Source organism: Pseudonaja textilis, chromosome 1 (assembly GCF_049901715.1).
Source record: "Pseudonaja textilis isolate UNSWEBS1 chromosome 1, rPseTex1.2, whole genome shotgun sequence".
NCBI classification, from domain to species: domain Eukaryota; kingdom Metazoa; phylum Chordata; class Lepidosauria; order Squamata; family Elapidae; genus Pseudonaja; species Pseudonaja textilis.
This window is the reverse complement of record NC_141990.1, coordinates 251,913,485-251,929,961: the sequence shown is the minus strand read 5'-3', so window position 1 is coordinate 251,929,961 and position 16,477 is coordinate 251,913,485. Positions and strand designations below refer to the sequence as shown.

At 36.1% G+C, this 16,477-nt stretch overlaps 1 protein-coding gene across 1 annotated transcript in view; it reads left to right on the top strand.

The window, feature by feature from the left end:
- Window positions 1-16,477, top strand: part of SLC6A5 (solute carrier family 6 member 5) — a 74,860-nt gene that overhangs the window by 33,200 nt on the left and 25,183 nt on the right. Inside the window, exons 9-12 of the mRNA XM_026703716.2 lie at window positions 5,166-5,290; window positions 8,671-8,783; window positions 10,619-10,750; window positions 12,055-12,154. Of these exons, the coding sequence (XP_026559501.2) occupies window positions 5,166-5,290; window positions 8,671-8,783; window positions 10,619-10,750; window positions 12,055-12,154 (470 nt within the window). The remainder of the gene's footprint in view (window positions 1-5,165; window positions 5,291-8,670; window positions 8,784-10,618; window positions 10,751-12,054; window positions 12,155-16,477) is intronic.

Here is a 16,477-nt window from a genome sequence, read left to right as displayed (position 1 = left end):
TACCAGACACCAGTTGCAAAAGAAAGATGGAACTCGAAAGCTTCGTTTAGTGTTGTATGAATACACTGCAGATCTGATAGCCCTGCTTCAGAAATTATGAGACTTCTGGGGTTAGTGTGTCCTATTTCCTCCTGAATGGCTTCCCTAATTATAGATAGGCTGGTTGAAAGCAATCTAGAGGAGTGTCAAGAGTCAAGGATAGCAGCATGAAATGTAGCACAAGTATAATCTCTGTTAAAGAAAGCTTTGTAATTGAGAAATAGGTCAGGAACGCTCTGAAGCAGCAAAGATAAATTGTGATTTTCACTGCTATAATTACTGTACCATTATTTTTATGGTATCAGTAACACAGTAATAATTCTGGTAGTTGCATTAATTCCAAACTCAGATAAAGAAAAAGTTCCCAGTGTCATAAGAATGGATTATTTGACATAATTTAATTGGTAAGCCCATATATGACTGAGAACAATTGCTTTAACTGCTGAAAAGCTGATCCTTCATCCTTCTCTCTCTGTTTTCTTGTAAATTTAAATGTTTATATACTTTCCTTCCTGTTTGCACAATTTAAAATCACAAATTAGGAATAACAAGACAATCCAATAACAAGTAATAAAGAAAAACAGTATGTGCTCAAGAAAGGAATTCCAAGGCCTGTCTGAGTAAATCATTAGGATCACAACCATCATCAAATGATAGTTGATGAGGCATTACCAGGGGATAGTAGAACAGAAGACAAAGAATTGGAAAAGTTCACCAAGCATTAAGATCTGAAAATTGAAATTGTGATGGTCCCAGTGATTATCAGCACATTGGATGTCATACCTAAAAATATTGGATACTACTTAGAAAAGCTGCATATTGACAACAGTGACATCTGTCATTTGTAAAGCCCATGTATATGCTACGCTGATACGTTCTACATTGGGTTATTGGGAAGAACTCAGTGTATGAAAGCCGATAGCATTTAAAGAATTGGCAGCTGTGACTTCACATTGTTGTGAACAATAATAAACAATTCGGCAACGATATGCTATTTTGTTTTGCTGTATCAAGAAGGTAAAAAAACCCTTTATTTGAATTCCTTATTCCTCTTGGGTATATCACTGCAGTTGCATCCAGTATGAAAAAAATGTGCCTTGCTTTGAGATAGAATCAATGCATGCTTAATGTATGCACAGATGTATGTTTATCATGGTGATGAAGGACAAGACAAAAATAATGTATTTATTTTAATATGTTGTTAAAATGTGGACAGACTCAATGTTGTTCTGTTTCTATTGGAGGAATATAATTCTATAAGGAATATGGTACATATTTATTGTGTCAATAAACTTGTCATGGATTTTTTTTAACAAAACAGACACGGTATTGCTAAACAGGTGTCGAATTCAGATATGGGGAGCAAAAAGGAATTTTTCATTTCCAATCAATTGTAAATTGATTACTGGTATGGGTGAGGGGAGGAGGAGGTTCAGTTAGAGTATGGTTTTATGGGAGATTTTGAAGTCCAACTTTTGTGGATGACCTGGGTTGGGACATGGATCTCCCTTTGTCCTTTCAGATAACTCAGCAGCTTTTGATAATATTAGGCATAGTATCTTACTGCACTGTTTGCAAAGATTTGGGGCAATACTTTGCAGTAGTTCTGTACTATCATCTGCAGATATTTCAGTTTTTTCTAATGGGGAGGACAGATGGAATCAGTGGTCTCCCACTTAATGGAGTACCGCAAAGGTTTGTCTTATTCTCCTGCTCTCTAAAAGCTACATGAAACTGTTGGTGCAGACCATCCAGTAATTTGGGCTATGGTACCAGTAGTATGTTGATTATAATCTTCCCCAGTGGAGGAATGAGCTGTGATGGTACAGTACTGCAGGCTATTTCTGCTGACTGCCAGCTGCCTGCAATTTGGCAGATCGAATCTCACCAGGTTCAAGGTTGACTCAGCTTTCAATCTATCTGAGGTCAATAAAATGAGGACCCAGATTGTTGGGGGCAATATTCTGACTCTGTAAACTGGTTAGAGAGGACTGTGAAGCGGTATATAAGTCTAATTGCTATTGCTATTCCTCTGTGTGGGAGATGCTGTTGATATTCTGTTCTGAGACTGGAGACTCTGAAGGTCTGGATGGATGAGAACAGGCTCAGATGAAGCCCAAGTAAGACAGAGCTGCCACTCATATGCCTCCTGTAACACCAGTGATGCCTTTAGAAAGAGACTACAGGTAGTCCTTGACTTATGATCACAACTGACCCCAAAATTTCTGTTGCTAAGTGAGACAGTTGTTGAGTGTTGCCCCATTTTATGATCTTTCCTGCCACAGTTGCTAAGTGAATCCCTGCAGTTGTTAGTTAGTAACTCTTAACAAGCCAGATTGTTAAGTGAATCTGGCTTCCCTATTGACTCTGGTTATCAAAAAGTCACAACAGTGATCACATGACCCTGGGACACTGCAACCCATTGTCAATATGAACCAGTTGCCATTCTTCCAAAGTTTTGATCACATGAACATAGGGATGCTACAACGGTTGTAAGTGTGAAAAATGATAATGAAATTACTTTTTCCAGTGCTGTTTGGAACTTTGAATAGTCACTAATGAATAGTTGTAAATTGAGAACTACCTGAATTTGTTCTAGTTGTAGGTTCATGATTTGGGAATCTTATCAATTGGCCTCATATCTCCTATTTAATAGCAGATGGAGATCATGGTACAACTTTGGATGGTATGCAATTACATGTCTTTAACTGGAGGACCTAATGACAGTAACTCATGTTCTCATTGTCAGCCATAAGACTTATTGCAGTGTGCTATATACATGATGCTGTTCTACACTGTATATTCCAGGGTGTGCACTGGTTCAGTTTTTCTAAGCTAAATTTAAAGAGCCCTTTGATACTTGGACCCTAAGTATCAAAGTGGAAGTCTATCTCCTCTAACTGGATTTAGCCCAACCTATTAGATCTTGTGGGAGGGAGTTCTGTGTTGTCCTTCATTTAATAAATGCCAGGGGAGCTGAAGTTAGAAAGTACTGCTTTTCCGTAGCAATGCTGACCCATTGGAATGCATTCTCCACTCTGATCAGACTGATCTTCTTCCTGATAGCTTTTAGGGACTTATTAAAAAAAGGAATTCTTTTGAAGAGCTGGTGACTAACATCACTTGAGTCTTTTTCCTTCCTTCCTTCCTTCCTTCCTTCCTTCCTTCCTTCCTTCCTTCCTTCCTTCCTTCCTTCCTTCCTTCCTTCCTTCTTTCCTTTGGGGTGTGTGTTATTCTAATTTTTTTGTTGCTTTAATTGTGACTTGTAACGGCTGAGAGCATGAGATTGCAGCAGGCCAAAAAACAAATCAAATAAAAAATAAGGTCTTCTCCAAATACATGTAGTCTCGGTCAGCATGAAACTGTTGTGGGCAGTAGAGGAGGAAATGTCTACTATTGTAAGTGCCTTGGATAAGTGGGAACTGAATTTTTGAACTTTCAAAGTAGTGGCTAGGCAACTCTTCTAAATCCCCTTACATGCTTAGCATCACACTTTGTGTGATCGTTCTTAAAGCAAATTAAACGTTTTTTGTTGACATACGTCTTTTATAAGCATTAAATTACCGAAGCATGCATTTAATGATTATGTAGACTGAATTTTCTGTTTAGTGATCTGTTATGTGTGCACAACTCACCATTTTTCTGGATACAACAAGTTTGTTCTTGAAGCAGCTTAGTAATGGGATGCTGATTAGACACTTGAATCTGAAGTTTTAGCATTCAGAAGTAACACCCAAAGTAGTATTTCCAATATGGTGCCCTTTACTTGTATTAAAACTGGGTAACTTATGAAGAAGGTACAGGTTGGGAAAAACTGAAGTCACTATAAGAACATACTATTTTATTACAAGTTTTCTTAGTTATATAGTATAATATAGTTCCCCATACCAAGATCTTCACTTGAATCTTTCATCTTAAATGCTTATAAGTGATCAGTTCCATTATTTAATAAGGTCCACCTAAAATTTACAGTATGTGCTTCTAGGTATTGTAAGGTTTTGTACTAGGGTTATTGTTTTCCCTGTTTTAAAATCTAAGAATTTAAATTTAAAAATTTAAGATTTATGCTGTTGCTGCTAATAGTGAAATACTTGGATTGAATCACACAATGAAATCAGGAATTAGTGATCACTGTCTTAGAATTACGCTGTCTTTAAAAGCATCAGTTCCATATTGTAAAATGTCTACATTGATAAAGTGAATTAAATTATTTTTATTAGTGTAGTTTTTTTGTGGGTGGGAGTGTTGTTATTTAGAATGTGAGTTGTACACCAGTTGTACCTGTTCTGGGACTTGGACACCCAACTTATTTCTCATGCCCCTGTGATATCTTGCATGGACTACTGAAATGTAATCTACATTGGGTTGTCCTTGAAGAGCATTTGGAAGCTTTAACTGGTAACAGCATGGGTAGTAGATGTCACTGGTTACTTAGTGCATGTAACACTGGTACTTTGTGAGCTATATTAGCTTCCAGGCTCAAATCAAGGCACTACTTCTCACCTTTAAATGGCTTGGGACTGCTTTACTTAAGGGAGAATCTCTTCCCAGTTATATCTACTTGTTCAAACTAGTCAGGCAGGATAGGCATGCTTAGGGTCCCATAGTTTAAGGAATGTCAGTTAGCAGGGCACAGAAAGTGAACCTTTCTGCTCAGTGGTGGGATTCATTTTTTTTTTTTTACTACTGGTTCTGTGGGCGTGGCTTGGTGGGAGTGGCAGGGGAAGGATACTGTAAAATCTCCAGTCAGAGGTGGTATTTTCTAGTTCTCTGAACTACTCAAAATTTCTGCTACCGGTTCTCCAGAACTGGTTAGAACCTGCTGAATACCACCTCTGTTTCTGCTGCAGCACCCACCCTATGCATAGCCCTGCTCCTGCCTTTGGTTGTTATTATTTTGTATTTTAATATTGTTCACTGCCCAGGCTCAGCTGTTGAACAAAAAGCTATCCAAATGGAATGAATAAATAATAAATAAACAGTATTTCGTATCAAACTTACCAAATATTGGTATGTCATTAGTGTGACATTACAATTACATACTCAGTACATATTACCTACTATATCATTATTACTCAATACAAAAATCTGGTAAATATATTTTCTTTTGCCCTTCCTTTCTTTAGGGACACCTTGATAGTAACTTGTACCAACAGTGCCACAAGTATATTTGCAGGCTTTGTCATCTTTTCAGTGATTGGATTCATGGCAAATGAGCTCAAAGTGGATATTGAAGATGTTGCAGACCAAGGTAGGATCTTCTGTTTTTCATATTTTTTAAAAAATCTTGCATTATTGGGCGGTACTGGTTTTGTTCTGGTTTCTTTTGTGCAAGATACCCTGCACATATCTATGAATTAGAGCAGATGAAGCACCTGGGCAAAATGGTACAACTTGGAACACCTTGAAACATATGCTACCATAAGAATGGTTGTGTCTAAGTCAAAGGATAACATGCCATGCCTATCTCTGCTTTGTGTAGAAGCTATTCAGACAATATCTGTGTTGGGATAGTTTCCTTTACTTCCTCTGAGGACAACAAAGAAATTAGTCATTTTCCTCCCATCAGGAAATATTACATTTATAGGTCAGTGAGAAAAAGATATCCTGAAAAAGAAAGAAGCCAACTACTTCTGTTTGGTTGCTAAGGAAACTATATAGGCATGTCCATGAAGTAACTATGAATCAAGCTGCACTCAAAGCCCTACTTTCCCATTCATATCTTGTATAGGCTGTCTTACTGCATATATCGACAGGTTGAACCATGTAAGATCACAATCCTTTCCTAAGATGAGCGCTTCCTTGGACTGATTCTTTAATGCAGTGAGACATAATACAATTGCCTTATTTATTTAGGGCACAACTGAAAATTGTCAGTGTTGAATTAGAAAGGAACTGATTCTTCTACCTTTGCTGTCAAATTGATCAAAACATAATTTGAATTTTAAAGTTTTCAGATGATCTTGGTAATGTACATACATTTGATAATGTGATTCTTAAGCTATAAATATTTCATCACTGGGACAATTGTCTTATGGGCTCTATTCCTAAACCACCTTTGGCCTTCTCAGAACCTTCCTGGTACTTAATAATAATTTATTTAATAGGTGCAGACAATGGGGACTTTACATATTGAAGAGTTAGTTTAAAAATGTTGGGCCAGTCCAAGCTGAATTACTGTACCTGTAAGCATTTGCTCTTTCTGTGCCTCTGTAAAACATTTCAGCAGTGACAGAAGAGTACGTGTAAAGAGATTGCAGCCATTTGCTCTAAAACCCACAATGATCCAAGGTTCAGAAACAAGTTACCCATGAGATCCAGGGGAAAACATGTATAAACCTTCATGTCATCACACATCACATGCAAAAATTGTCCCTTTTGTGAGCGTATCATTTTAAATTTGCAACTTATTTCTTGAAAGGGGTACTCATAATTCTTTATTGAAAACAGGGGAGTTCAACTTTTGGCTTGCCTGATTTGCACTGAGTGAACAGGAATTATCTTGGGCTTTGTATAAATTATATAGTTAATGTATATATGAGAATAAATAATGTTAGAAGTTTATGATCTTGTGGGGCCGCATTACTAGCTGTCCAGGGCAGCATGAGGCCCATGTGCCACTCCTTGGATATGAGTGATTTAATACAAATGTGCATTATTAATTTTGGACAACCATTCCATCCAGATTCTTCAGATTCTAAGAGTTGTATTTCATGTGAAGAAATGTGGATGCCTCTTTCAGAACTGACCTATCTAAACAAATCTATTTCACTTGATCTATTATTAAACAGTGTCATTAAATGCTAAATAAAACCATAAAACAGTTAATACAGCTAATGAGTAAGTTTATGTTAAGCACCATTTGTAGATGCTTTTCGGGAAGCATGACCGCATTAAATTCAATGATTATTTCTTTTAAAGTGATATGTGCAAGAGTGCAAAGCAGCATGCATATCTTAGTTCCTTCCCAATGACTTTTGTCTAGTTTGGCGAATCAGAAAAGTTTTAAAGTTGCTTCAAAATCTCTAGGATTTCAAATAAGATATAAAAACTGAAGAGCATTTTGGTGATTGTGAAAGTTTTAGATTCAGCTTCCAAAAGGGGCTTCAGTACAGTTTAAGTGCTTCCGAATGCAGACAACCGCAAAGCTGTAATGATGCAAAAATTGTACATTAATGCATAAAACTTCAAAACAACTTGATAAGGTAGGCTTTTGATTCAAAACAGAAGCACAATAGAATTTGCTAAAGGATAAGAACGCTAGAACAGAACTAAGATGTTTGAATTCATGTGATTCAGAAGCTCAGAGAATGAAAGCAGACATATAGCAACCTTTTCTTAAGGCCCAAAGTTCTTCTGTAGTATGATTATATGTGTGCTTTGAAATTCCAAATAACCAAATTTGGTGGATATTTATACGATATGGCTGTCCCAAAAGGAAAAATTCCAGTTATTCCAGTTCTATTTGAATTGTTGCTTGAATCGTGAGTTAATTTTGTAAAGGGATAATATTTGTCTTTTCCCAGGCTTTAGGCTTTTGCAGCCTAACAACTGCCCTTATCTATATCTAACTCTCAGTGGTCATAACCTCCATCTCTCCATGAAATTAATTTAAAGGATCCCAATCAAGAGAGATTTGCAGTTTCATTTCCTGCAATTAGGTTTTCCCACAGTATGATGAATTCTAGAAAGTCATTATTTTGATTCCTTAATTTAATTTCCAAACATGCAAGAAGCTATTGCAAGCAGCATTTTTATCTGTAGTAGTCAAGAAAAAAAAATCTTTAATCAAGAGATGAAAGAGCATGTTCATGAATATATAACATCCCCTAAGCCTTCTTGCCAAGAAAAACTCACAGTTAACAGCAGGCTTTAAAGTCAGCCTCTTGCATTGCCTCACACCAGTAATAATAAAAAAAGTCTTCAAGCAGTATTTTATGTTTGACAAGAGTTTTCCAGCATTTTTGGAAAATATATAATGGTTGTGAAATTAACTCTTGCTTTGCTAAAATAAATCGGCAGTGGCATATTACAGAGTAATAGGAAAGCTCAGGAAAGGGAAATCTGTTGCCTACCAGATGTTTTGGGTTCAAATACCCAATGCTTTGCCAAGCCAACCATTGTTCAAGTTTGGAGGGAATTTGTGTATAGTAAATGAAACAAGTGAGAGCACAATTAAGAAGACAAATATTTTAAAGAGGAATAGTTTCTATGTTGCAGTTCGGCATCAATAAGATAGAATAAAACAGGGTGTACTCTGAAGAGTCACAAACATTTTTCAAAATGTTTCACTATGTCACATTCTCTTTCACAGTCGGGGCATATTTGTATTTAATAGGTATACAGCAAACTCCCTGCTGTTCTAATAATGATCTTTGCCATCCCCTTTCTGTGAAAAGGTAGATTTTTCTGGAGATTGCTTGTGCTCAAAATGTATGATTCGAATACTACATCCTGTGACCCTATAATGCACTATTCCATTGGAAAGTGGGAAACTGCCTTTTAAACGTTGTCATCTTAAATTGAAATGGATTTTTTGGGTTCACTATGACCCCCCTCCCCCCAAATTCAAAGGATACTTCTTATTTAAGCTATTGATATGATTTCTGACTATTTTGTTTTGGATTCTAGGTCCTGGCATTGCATTTGTGGTATATCCTGAAGCCTTAACTCGGCTTCCACTTTCACCATTTTGGGCTATAATCTTCTTTTTGATGCTTCTTACACTTGGATTGGACACAATGGTAGATAAATCATTTTTTTATATTTAACTTCCGGTTTGTTCATTAAAAGTTCAGAGTGTAAACAATACATTGAATTAATATTTTAATTTAAGTAGTTGCAGTCTGGGATCCAGCACAGATTTTCTGATAAATTTAGCAACCGTACAATAGGTGATGCTATACATGTTTCTTAGAAGTAAGTGACACTGAATTCATTTATACAGGGTTAGAACCAACATTTGTTCTGAGGTTATTATAATTGCCTTTAGTTTATAAATAACTAATGGCTTGGAACTAGGGTATCACTTTTTCTCAAGATTTTCTACCCATCCAATTAGACCAAATAGGATGGCCATGCTGCAGATCCTGTCAGCCAAAGAATGTAGACTGACAGGATCTAGAATACTTGTTTTTTTCTGCAGCAGCCCCTGCTCTGTGGAACATCCTCCCTTTGGAGATTAGAATGGCCCCAAACCTGTTAGCCTTTCATAAAGCTTTAAAGACATTGCTATGCTCCCAAGCCTAGGGCTCTATATGAGCCAATGACATGCCTCCTGGTTATATTGTTAACAAGCTAGATGTTATACTTTGTATGCATTCAAATTAAAAGGTTTTTTTTAATGTTTTAAGATTTTAATTGTATAATATATGTTTCTGAATTGCGAGCCTCCCGAAGTCATTTGCTGAGATGGGTGGCTATCAAAATCAAATAAATAAAAAATAAATAAACTAATAGTCTCTATTGACTAATGATCAAATTACAGCCAGTTGTTAAATGATATATAAAAAGGGGGTCAATGAATATTAATCAGAACTGTATGGAGCATATCATTCACATGCTTCGAACTGAAGGAAATCCAAATAAAGCCTGGAGCAAAATGGAAGAATGGGAAGTCTTAAAAAGTATTTAGATCAACTTGCTGAATGGGGAGAATAGGATAATGTATAGACACCTGCATTATTGTTCTAAAAAGGCTGAAGTCATAAACACAGAGAATGACAAGAGATCAAGAAGAAACAATGTGGTGAAACTGGATAGCTAATGCTTAAGATGAAAACTGCTTCTCTAAATCACTTGAATGACCCATGATTTTGAGATTTTGAGAAGCTGCTGGTTACTTTTTACCGGTGTACCATCGAGAGCATTTTGGCATACTGTGTAACGGTGTGGTATGCTGGATGCTATGTAGTGGATAAAAAGATGCTCCAGAGAGTTATAAACACAGCACAAAAAAATCATCGGTTCCTCTCTTTCTTCTTTGGAAGAGATTGCGAAGACTAGACTCCTCTTTAGAGCACTAAAAATCTCCACCGACCATTCTCATTCTGGTCATTCATATTTTGATCTGTTACCATCAGGGAGGCGTTATAGGTGCCTTAAAATGAGGACTAATAGATTGAGAAACAGTTTCTTTTCCAAGGAAGTAATTGTCTTGAATCAAATAGTGCATTTGTGATTTAGTCCTATTATTATTATAATGGTGTAATTATAATGTGGTGTTTGGGACACTGTGCTGGAGTAGCTTTCAAATTTTATTGTATTCGTGGAATCCAATGACAATAAAGGTATTCTATTCTATTCTATTTTCTCAACTTTTTTATCTTAACTTTCCACTGTAGCAAATGATCTGCACTACATTAATAATATTTTCCTTTAAAAACACTTACTTAGGTTTGTCATGAATATAATTTATTTATTCCTAATTTTTAATCTGTGAAATATTAAGTGGACAAAGCAGAAACATTTTAGTGAGAGAAGGAATTTTCCTTAAAGTGTGATGTTCAAACTAACAAGAAATCTGTTTTACTCATTGATTGCTACTGATTTTCTCTCTCTCTCTTCTTTGGCATTTCAGTTTGCCACTATTGAAACCATAGTGACATCTGTTTCAGATGAATTTCCAAAGTATTTACGTACCCACAAGCCACTGTTCACTCTTGGATGCTGCATTTCCTTTTTCATCATGGGTTTTCCTATGATCACTCAGGTAAACATATATTGCATTATGTGCTGATTAACCAGATCTGACAATTAGAAAAACCAGCTCTAAGAGTAGATTAACTCCAGAAAAAGTGCAAAGAAGTTTCACTGATCATGAAAATGTATGACCGTTCTGAAGGCCCTGTTAAACATATACAGGTAGTCCTCGAATTACAACCACAACTGAGCCCAAAATTTAAGTTGCTAAGCGAGACCATTGTTAAGTGAATTTTGCCCCATTTTACAATCTTCCTTGCCATAGTGGTTAAGTGAATCACTGCAGCTGTGAAGTTAGTAACACAGTGGTTACATGAATCTGACTTCCCCACTGACATAACTTTACTAGAAAGTCACCAAAATTGATCACATGACCCTGGGTGCACTGCAGCCATCATTAATATGAATCATTTTGCAAAATGTCTAAATTTTGATCATGTGACCATAGAGATGCTATAACAGTCGTAAATGTGAAAATAAGTCACTTTTTCCAGGACCATTGTTACTTTGAATGGTCACTAAACAAACTGTTGTAAGTCAATGTTTACCGGTAGACATTTCTAAAGATGTAATTTACCATTAGTGGAAGGGCTGGAGCACAGCCGCCCAGATAAAATTTAGAGATCTGTTTTCTTCATGTTCTTCAATTGTCTCAAAGAGGTTGCACAGCTAATTCCCTCTTCTCTTTACTTCTGGTATATATAGGAGTTTCAAACAGCAAAGCTCTTCCCCAGTATAAAAACCTAACTTGATATTCATTGCATTCTGGCCATTCCTCTCCCCCTCCCATTTTGTTGTAAAGATATATGGAAAATAGACATTCTTGAAAAAATTTCTAATTATAGTTCACTAGATGATAACCCGGCATTGCCTGGGTATTTATTTATCCCAATCCTGTATTAGACAGGAAAATCCTGGAGTTGGGACTTACACTGTTGTACTGTCTGTCACGCAATTCTTCTATTTCTCCACAAGAGGGAGCTCTGTGAGGCCGTTACTATGGCAGAAGCCATTTTAAGGCAAAACCCCCCCCCCAAGGGGTGTTAGGGATGTCTTACCCCCACAGTATTTGTTTCCAGAGGGTAAGTCATCTGTGTACCAAGTTTGGTTGAAATTGCTCAAGGCATTCCAGAGAAATAAATAAATAAAAAATAAAGATAGAAGATAAAGTATTTTCATAGTGAGATGGGGGCTTGGTGACAAAATAGCAATAATTGTACTTTTTTCTTACTGCAATTATTAGCTGGGTTCCTGCTGACTCAATCCTAACGTCAAGTGGCATTTCTATTAATAACTATTTGTTTTTAATTTTAGGGTGGGATGTACATGTTGCAGCTTGTGGACACCTATGCAGCATCTTATTCTCTTGTTATAATAGCCATCTTTGAACTTGTTGGCATTTCATACATTTATGGTAAGAAATGGATATGTTATCCCTAGGTTATAGAAATAGTTCTTATATGTGAAAATGCGATATTGATAAGTAACAGGTAATTCCACAAATAAAAGTTTTAAAATGTTATTTAACATTTCAAAATATGCATCTAAAAATATCTAACCAAATATATTCAGATATTCCATTAAGTGCAATGCTTAGTACTGTTAAAATTATATTAAAACTGTTTAAGTTAATGAATAGATACATGTTTGTTATCATTACTGCAAATATGACTTAGTAAGATATATAAAAATAATAATGAAGCATATAATTTACACTAATTAATACAGCCCTCAAATAAATATGTAGGCGTGCAATAGTCAAGTTCTAAAAATGATTACAAACTAATGTATTTCTTATGATTTTTCAAGGCCAAGCAACATATACACACACACACACACACATATATATATGACTGAAAAATGATGGCATATTTGAGCTTAAATACATAGATGCATTTATAGAAAATACAAAATTATAACAACAGAATTATGACCAGTACAATAGGTAATTGCTGTCTCCAAATAGAAGGACTTGTTCCATCATTGGAAGACTTTCTGATCTGCTAGTGGAGATGAGGATGCTATTGATTCCTCATCCGTCTTATGTTCCCATCTCTTACAAAGAATGACCCAAGCTTTACTCACAGAAAATATTAATTATTGTACATTGGAAGACTGTTCATAACTCTTTTTTCTCTAGGATATGATTATGTTTTCTGTGGATTAGAAGTGGTTCCATCCACATTTGTGTGCTCTTTGTAATCCCAAGAATGTTAATGCTCAAAGTTGATGGCAAATTTCTGATTTTGGCTGTCAGAATTTTTCTAGAAAACTATGGCTGATTAGCTAAATAGGCTATTCAAGAAGAAACTTCAACCCCCTTCTTAAAAACCTTGGATAATTCAAACCTGCGCTTTTGGATGATGTCACTATTCCTCTCTCCCATTGTGTATGTGCAAATATTGCCTTTTAAAAAACCTATTGCCTGTGGCAATGTAGTCTATCTATGCTCTTGCAGGTACTTTAAGACAATTAAGACATTTCTTTTTGCAATTAATTATGAATTGACCATATATCTGTTTGGGAAAGCAGAGTTTCTGAATACAGACAGGCATGCGTGGTAACAACTGTACACACTAGTATTCAGATTAGCTAAAAGTCAAGTTTATTTAATTTGGTTGGACGATCGTAGAACAGGCTGTTACTGAGAACTGTACATGTTTATGACTTTAAAAGTGAAGTGTGATTTCCATATATATGATCTTTGCATAAATATCATTATTCTGCTGTGATGATCCTCCCCTGAATATTTTGTTTGCCTATTTTCCATAATGCCATAAGATGTTCTAGGTCATCCAGTATGACTAAATCTCCTTTTATAGAAAAAGCAATTTTCTATCTACCGGTTACAACAGCATCCTCTTTTCCTGAAGAGGCTGATGGTGTTTAGTAACACTGCTTTGTTACCAAAGGTCAATAGAGATGTCAATAAAGAGTGTTGTTATTAATATCCTGTTACTATCCTTCAATGTTAAGGAGATATATAATTGGTCCAGTATGCATGTTGAGATCTGGGATTTCTAAGGGAGGCTTTTAGCTATAATTTAGAATGTAGCACAGTCATGGAATTTCGTTTTTATAAAAAGAACTGCAAAGGTGTTGTCATAATGGCCAAACAGAACAAAGGAATATTTCATTCTCTGGTACCAGCTATTGATGTTGCCATTATATTGGAAGATTCTAAAAGTTATTACATATATCTTCCATGCTGACAGTTTTATTTATACTTTTAAAAACAAGTGCTAATGTGAAATATATGGCAGACTAATTTGTTCTTTTTTAATTGTTGATCCCAAGACCACTTTGGTGTAAATACATCCTTTGCTATATTGGCCCACGTTTTGCCATTTTAGCAGATGATAGAATAGAATAGAATTCTTTATTAGCCAGGTGTGATTGAATTTCTCTTGGTGTAAATACCCTCAATATACATAAAAGAAAAGAATCATAAGGTATAACAGTTAATGATAGTCATAGGATACAATGAGCGATCATATCATACTAGGAAACAGTCAATATAAATCATAAGGATACAAGTGACAAAGTTACAGTCATACAGTCACACGTGGGAGAGGATGGGTGATAAGGAGTGATGAGAAGATTAATAGTAATAGTAGTGCAGACTTTGTAAATAGTTTGAAAATGTTGAGGGAATTATTTGTTTAGCAGAGTGATGGTGTTCAGGAAAAAACTGTTCTTCTGTTTAATTGTTCTGGTGTGCAGTGCTCTATAGCATCGTTTTGAGAGTAGGAGTCGAAAGTTTATGTCCGGGATGTGAGGTCCTCTTTTTGACTCGTGCAGTATACAGGTTCTTGATTGAAGGCAGGTTGGTAGTAATTGTTTTTTCTGCAGTCCTAATTACTCTCTGAAGCCTGTGTCTGTCTTGTTGGGATGTGTCATGCCCGTGGTGGAGACTGACTCTGAGGGAGAGGAGGAACAGCTGACAGGGAGTGGAAGTGTGGCTCCAGAGGTTGTGGAGGAGGCTGGGGAAGGGCAGAGGCCAGCTGGGCAGTCAGAAGAGGACCCAAGCCCATCCCCTCTCCATCCTAGGGCATGCAGGGAGGAGAGGATAAGGGAGAGACCTGGTCTACTCGGGAAGAGGGGGTCTTGATCCTCTTCATGGGCTGCAGCTGTGACAACTGAATAAGAGGACGGACATGTGTATGGGCGAGTGCTGGAAACAAAGCATGGAAATATCTCTAGTTTATTGTTCCTCTCTGAACAATGTGTGTTCTGATATCTGTGGACATCTTCCAGCCCTTATCTTGCCTAGCTTGTGTTGGGTTTTACTCTTTATAATTTAAATGGCATTTCCTCCTTCTTGTAACTGCTTGTGTGGGAGTTTTTTTTGTTTTCAGTCAAAGATATTTGGAGCTTGGAAGCAAAGTGAAGGAATAAAAGGGGATTTATTTGTTTTTTGTGACTGTGTTTATTTTGTATCCCACCCTGGGTCATCACAGGATGAATGAATGAGGTACTTTTTCCTAAACAGAAGTGAAAAGGCCCTGATTTAAATAGTCAGAGTTTTCTTTGTTACATCTACGCAACTCAAAAATCATGATGATTTGAAAGATTCCAGCTACTTTATCAGAAGGAATGAAAAATCTGACTAAATAAGCCTATATCACTTGTGATAAAGTATCACCTTCTACAATATTGCCAATACTGTAGATTAACCCAGAAATAACTATTCACAAGACCTTTCAAAGCCAAATGATGATCATATCCTGTTTCCATGGGAACCAATGTAAGACAGTCAAGAGAAGGATTTATAAATAAATAAGATGCAGACACATCTCAGATTCTGAAGTTGGAAATATTCCTACCAGGGTTATATTGTGTATAGAGTTGAAGTAAAGTGTTTTCCCCATCCTGATGTAGCTTTGAAGTACTGCAATATGTTGAAGCACTGATCCAGATGTTGTTTATAAAATTATAAAATGGGTGATTTCATGCTGCTGTATGTCTCAAGAATGAAACATTAAAGTGACAGGCAGTTCTCTTTACGTCTTCCAGTTTGGATGATTGTAAATGAATTGAATGCTCACTAGAAATATTGTGCAGCATTTCAACTTTAGGACCTTCTTGTAAGATTTGTATTGCTCCTTTGTGCTATTTTATTGTAATAAAAACACACTGCAGACTTTGTTGGAATAAGAAAGCTCTCTCGTAAAAGAGTATCCTTACAAGTTATTTTTGTGCTTAGAGTGGATAAACACTGAATTCACTTTTTGCTTCTGGTACAGAATCTCAAATAGTTACTCTTTGCTTCTCTTATCCCCAGGCAGTGCCCTTGGATTATTGGGAGTATTGGGAGTACAGGAAACATGATTTGCTTGTATGTTAAATTGATACACCAAACCTAAAATATAGGAAAGAATCAAATGTCAGGAACACTTTACTTTTCTCTGTTTCACTGAGAAAAGATCAAGCCCTGTTTGAAATAGACAAGTTTCACAAAGAAATAGAGATTCAGAGTAGAAATTGAGAGATACCAGCATAATTCCACCCCTCAAGTTTTTCCTAGTTCAGTCTTTATCCTCTGACTTTTTCTCATTTTTTATTCTTCCTTTAATCTAAAGAATATACTTTTCTTTTGCTTTGATACCCTTTTTCAAATGTTACTTCTCACTTATTCTATCTGACCCTCTCATACAGATTCAGTTAGATTAAAAGTTTGCAATGTCCTATTTGATCTTTCCTCTCTCTCTTTCCTTGATTATTTTTCATGATTTGG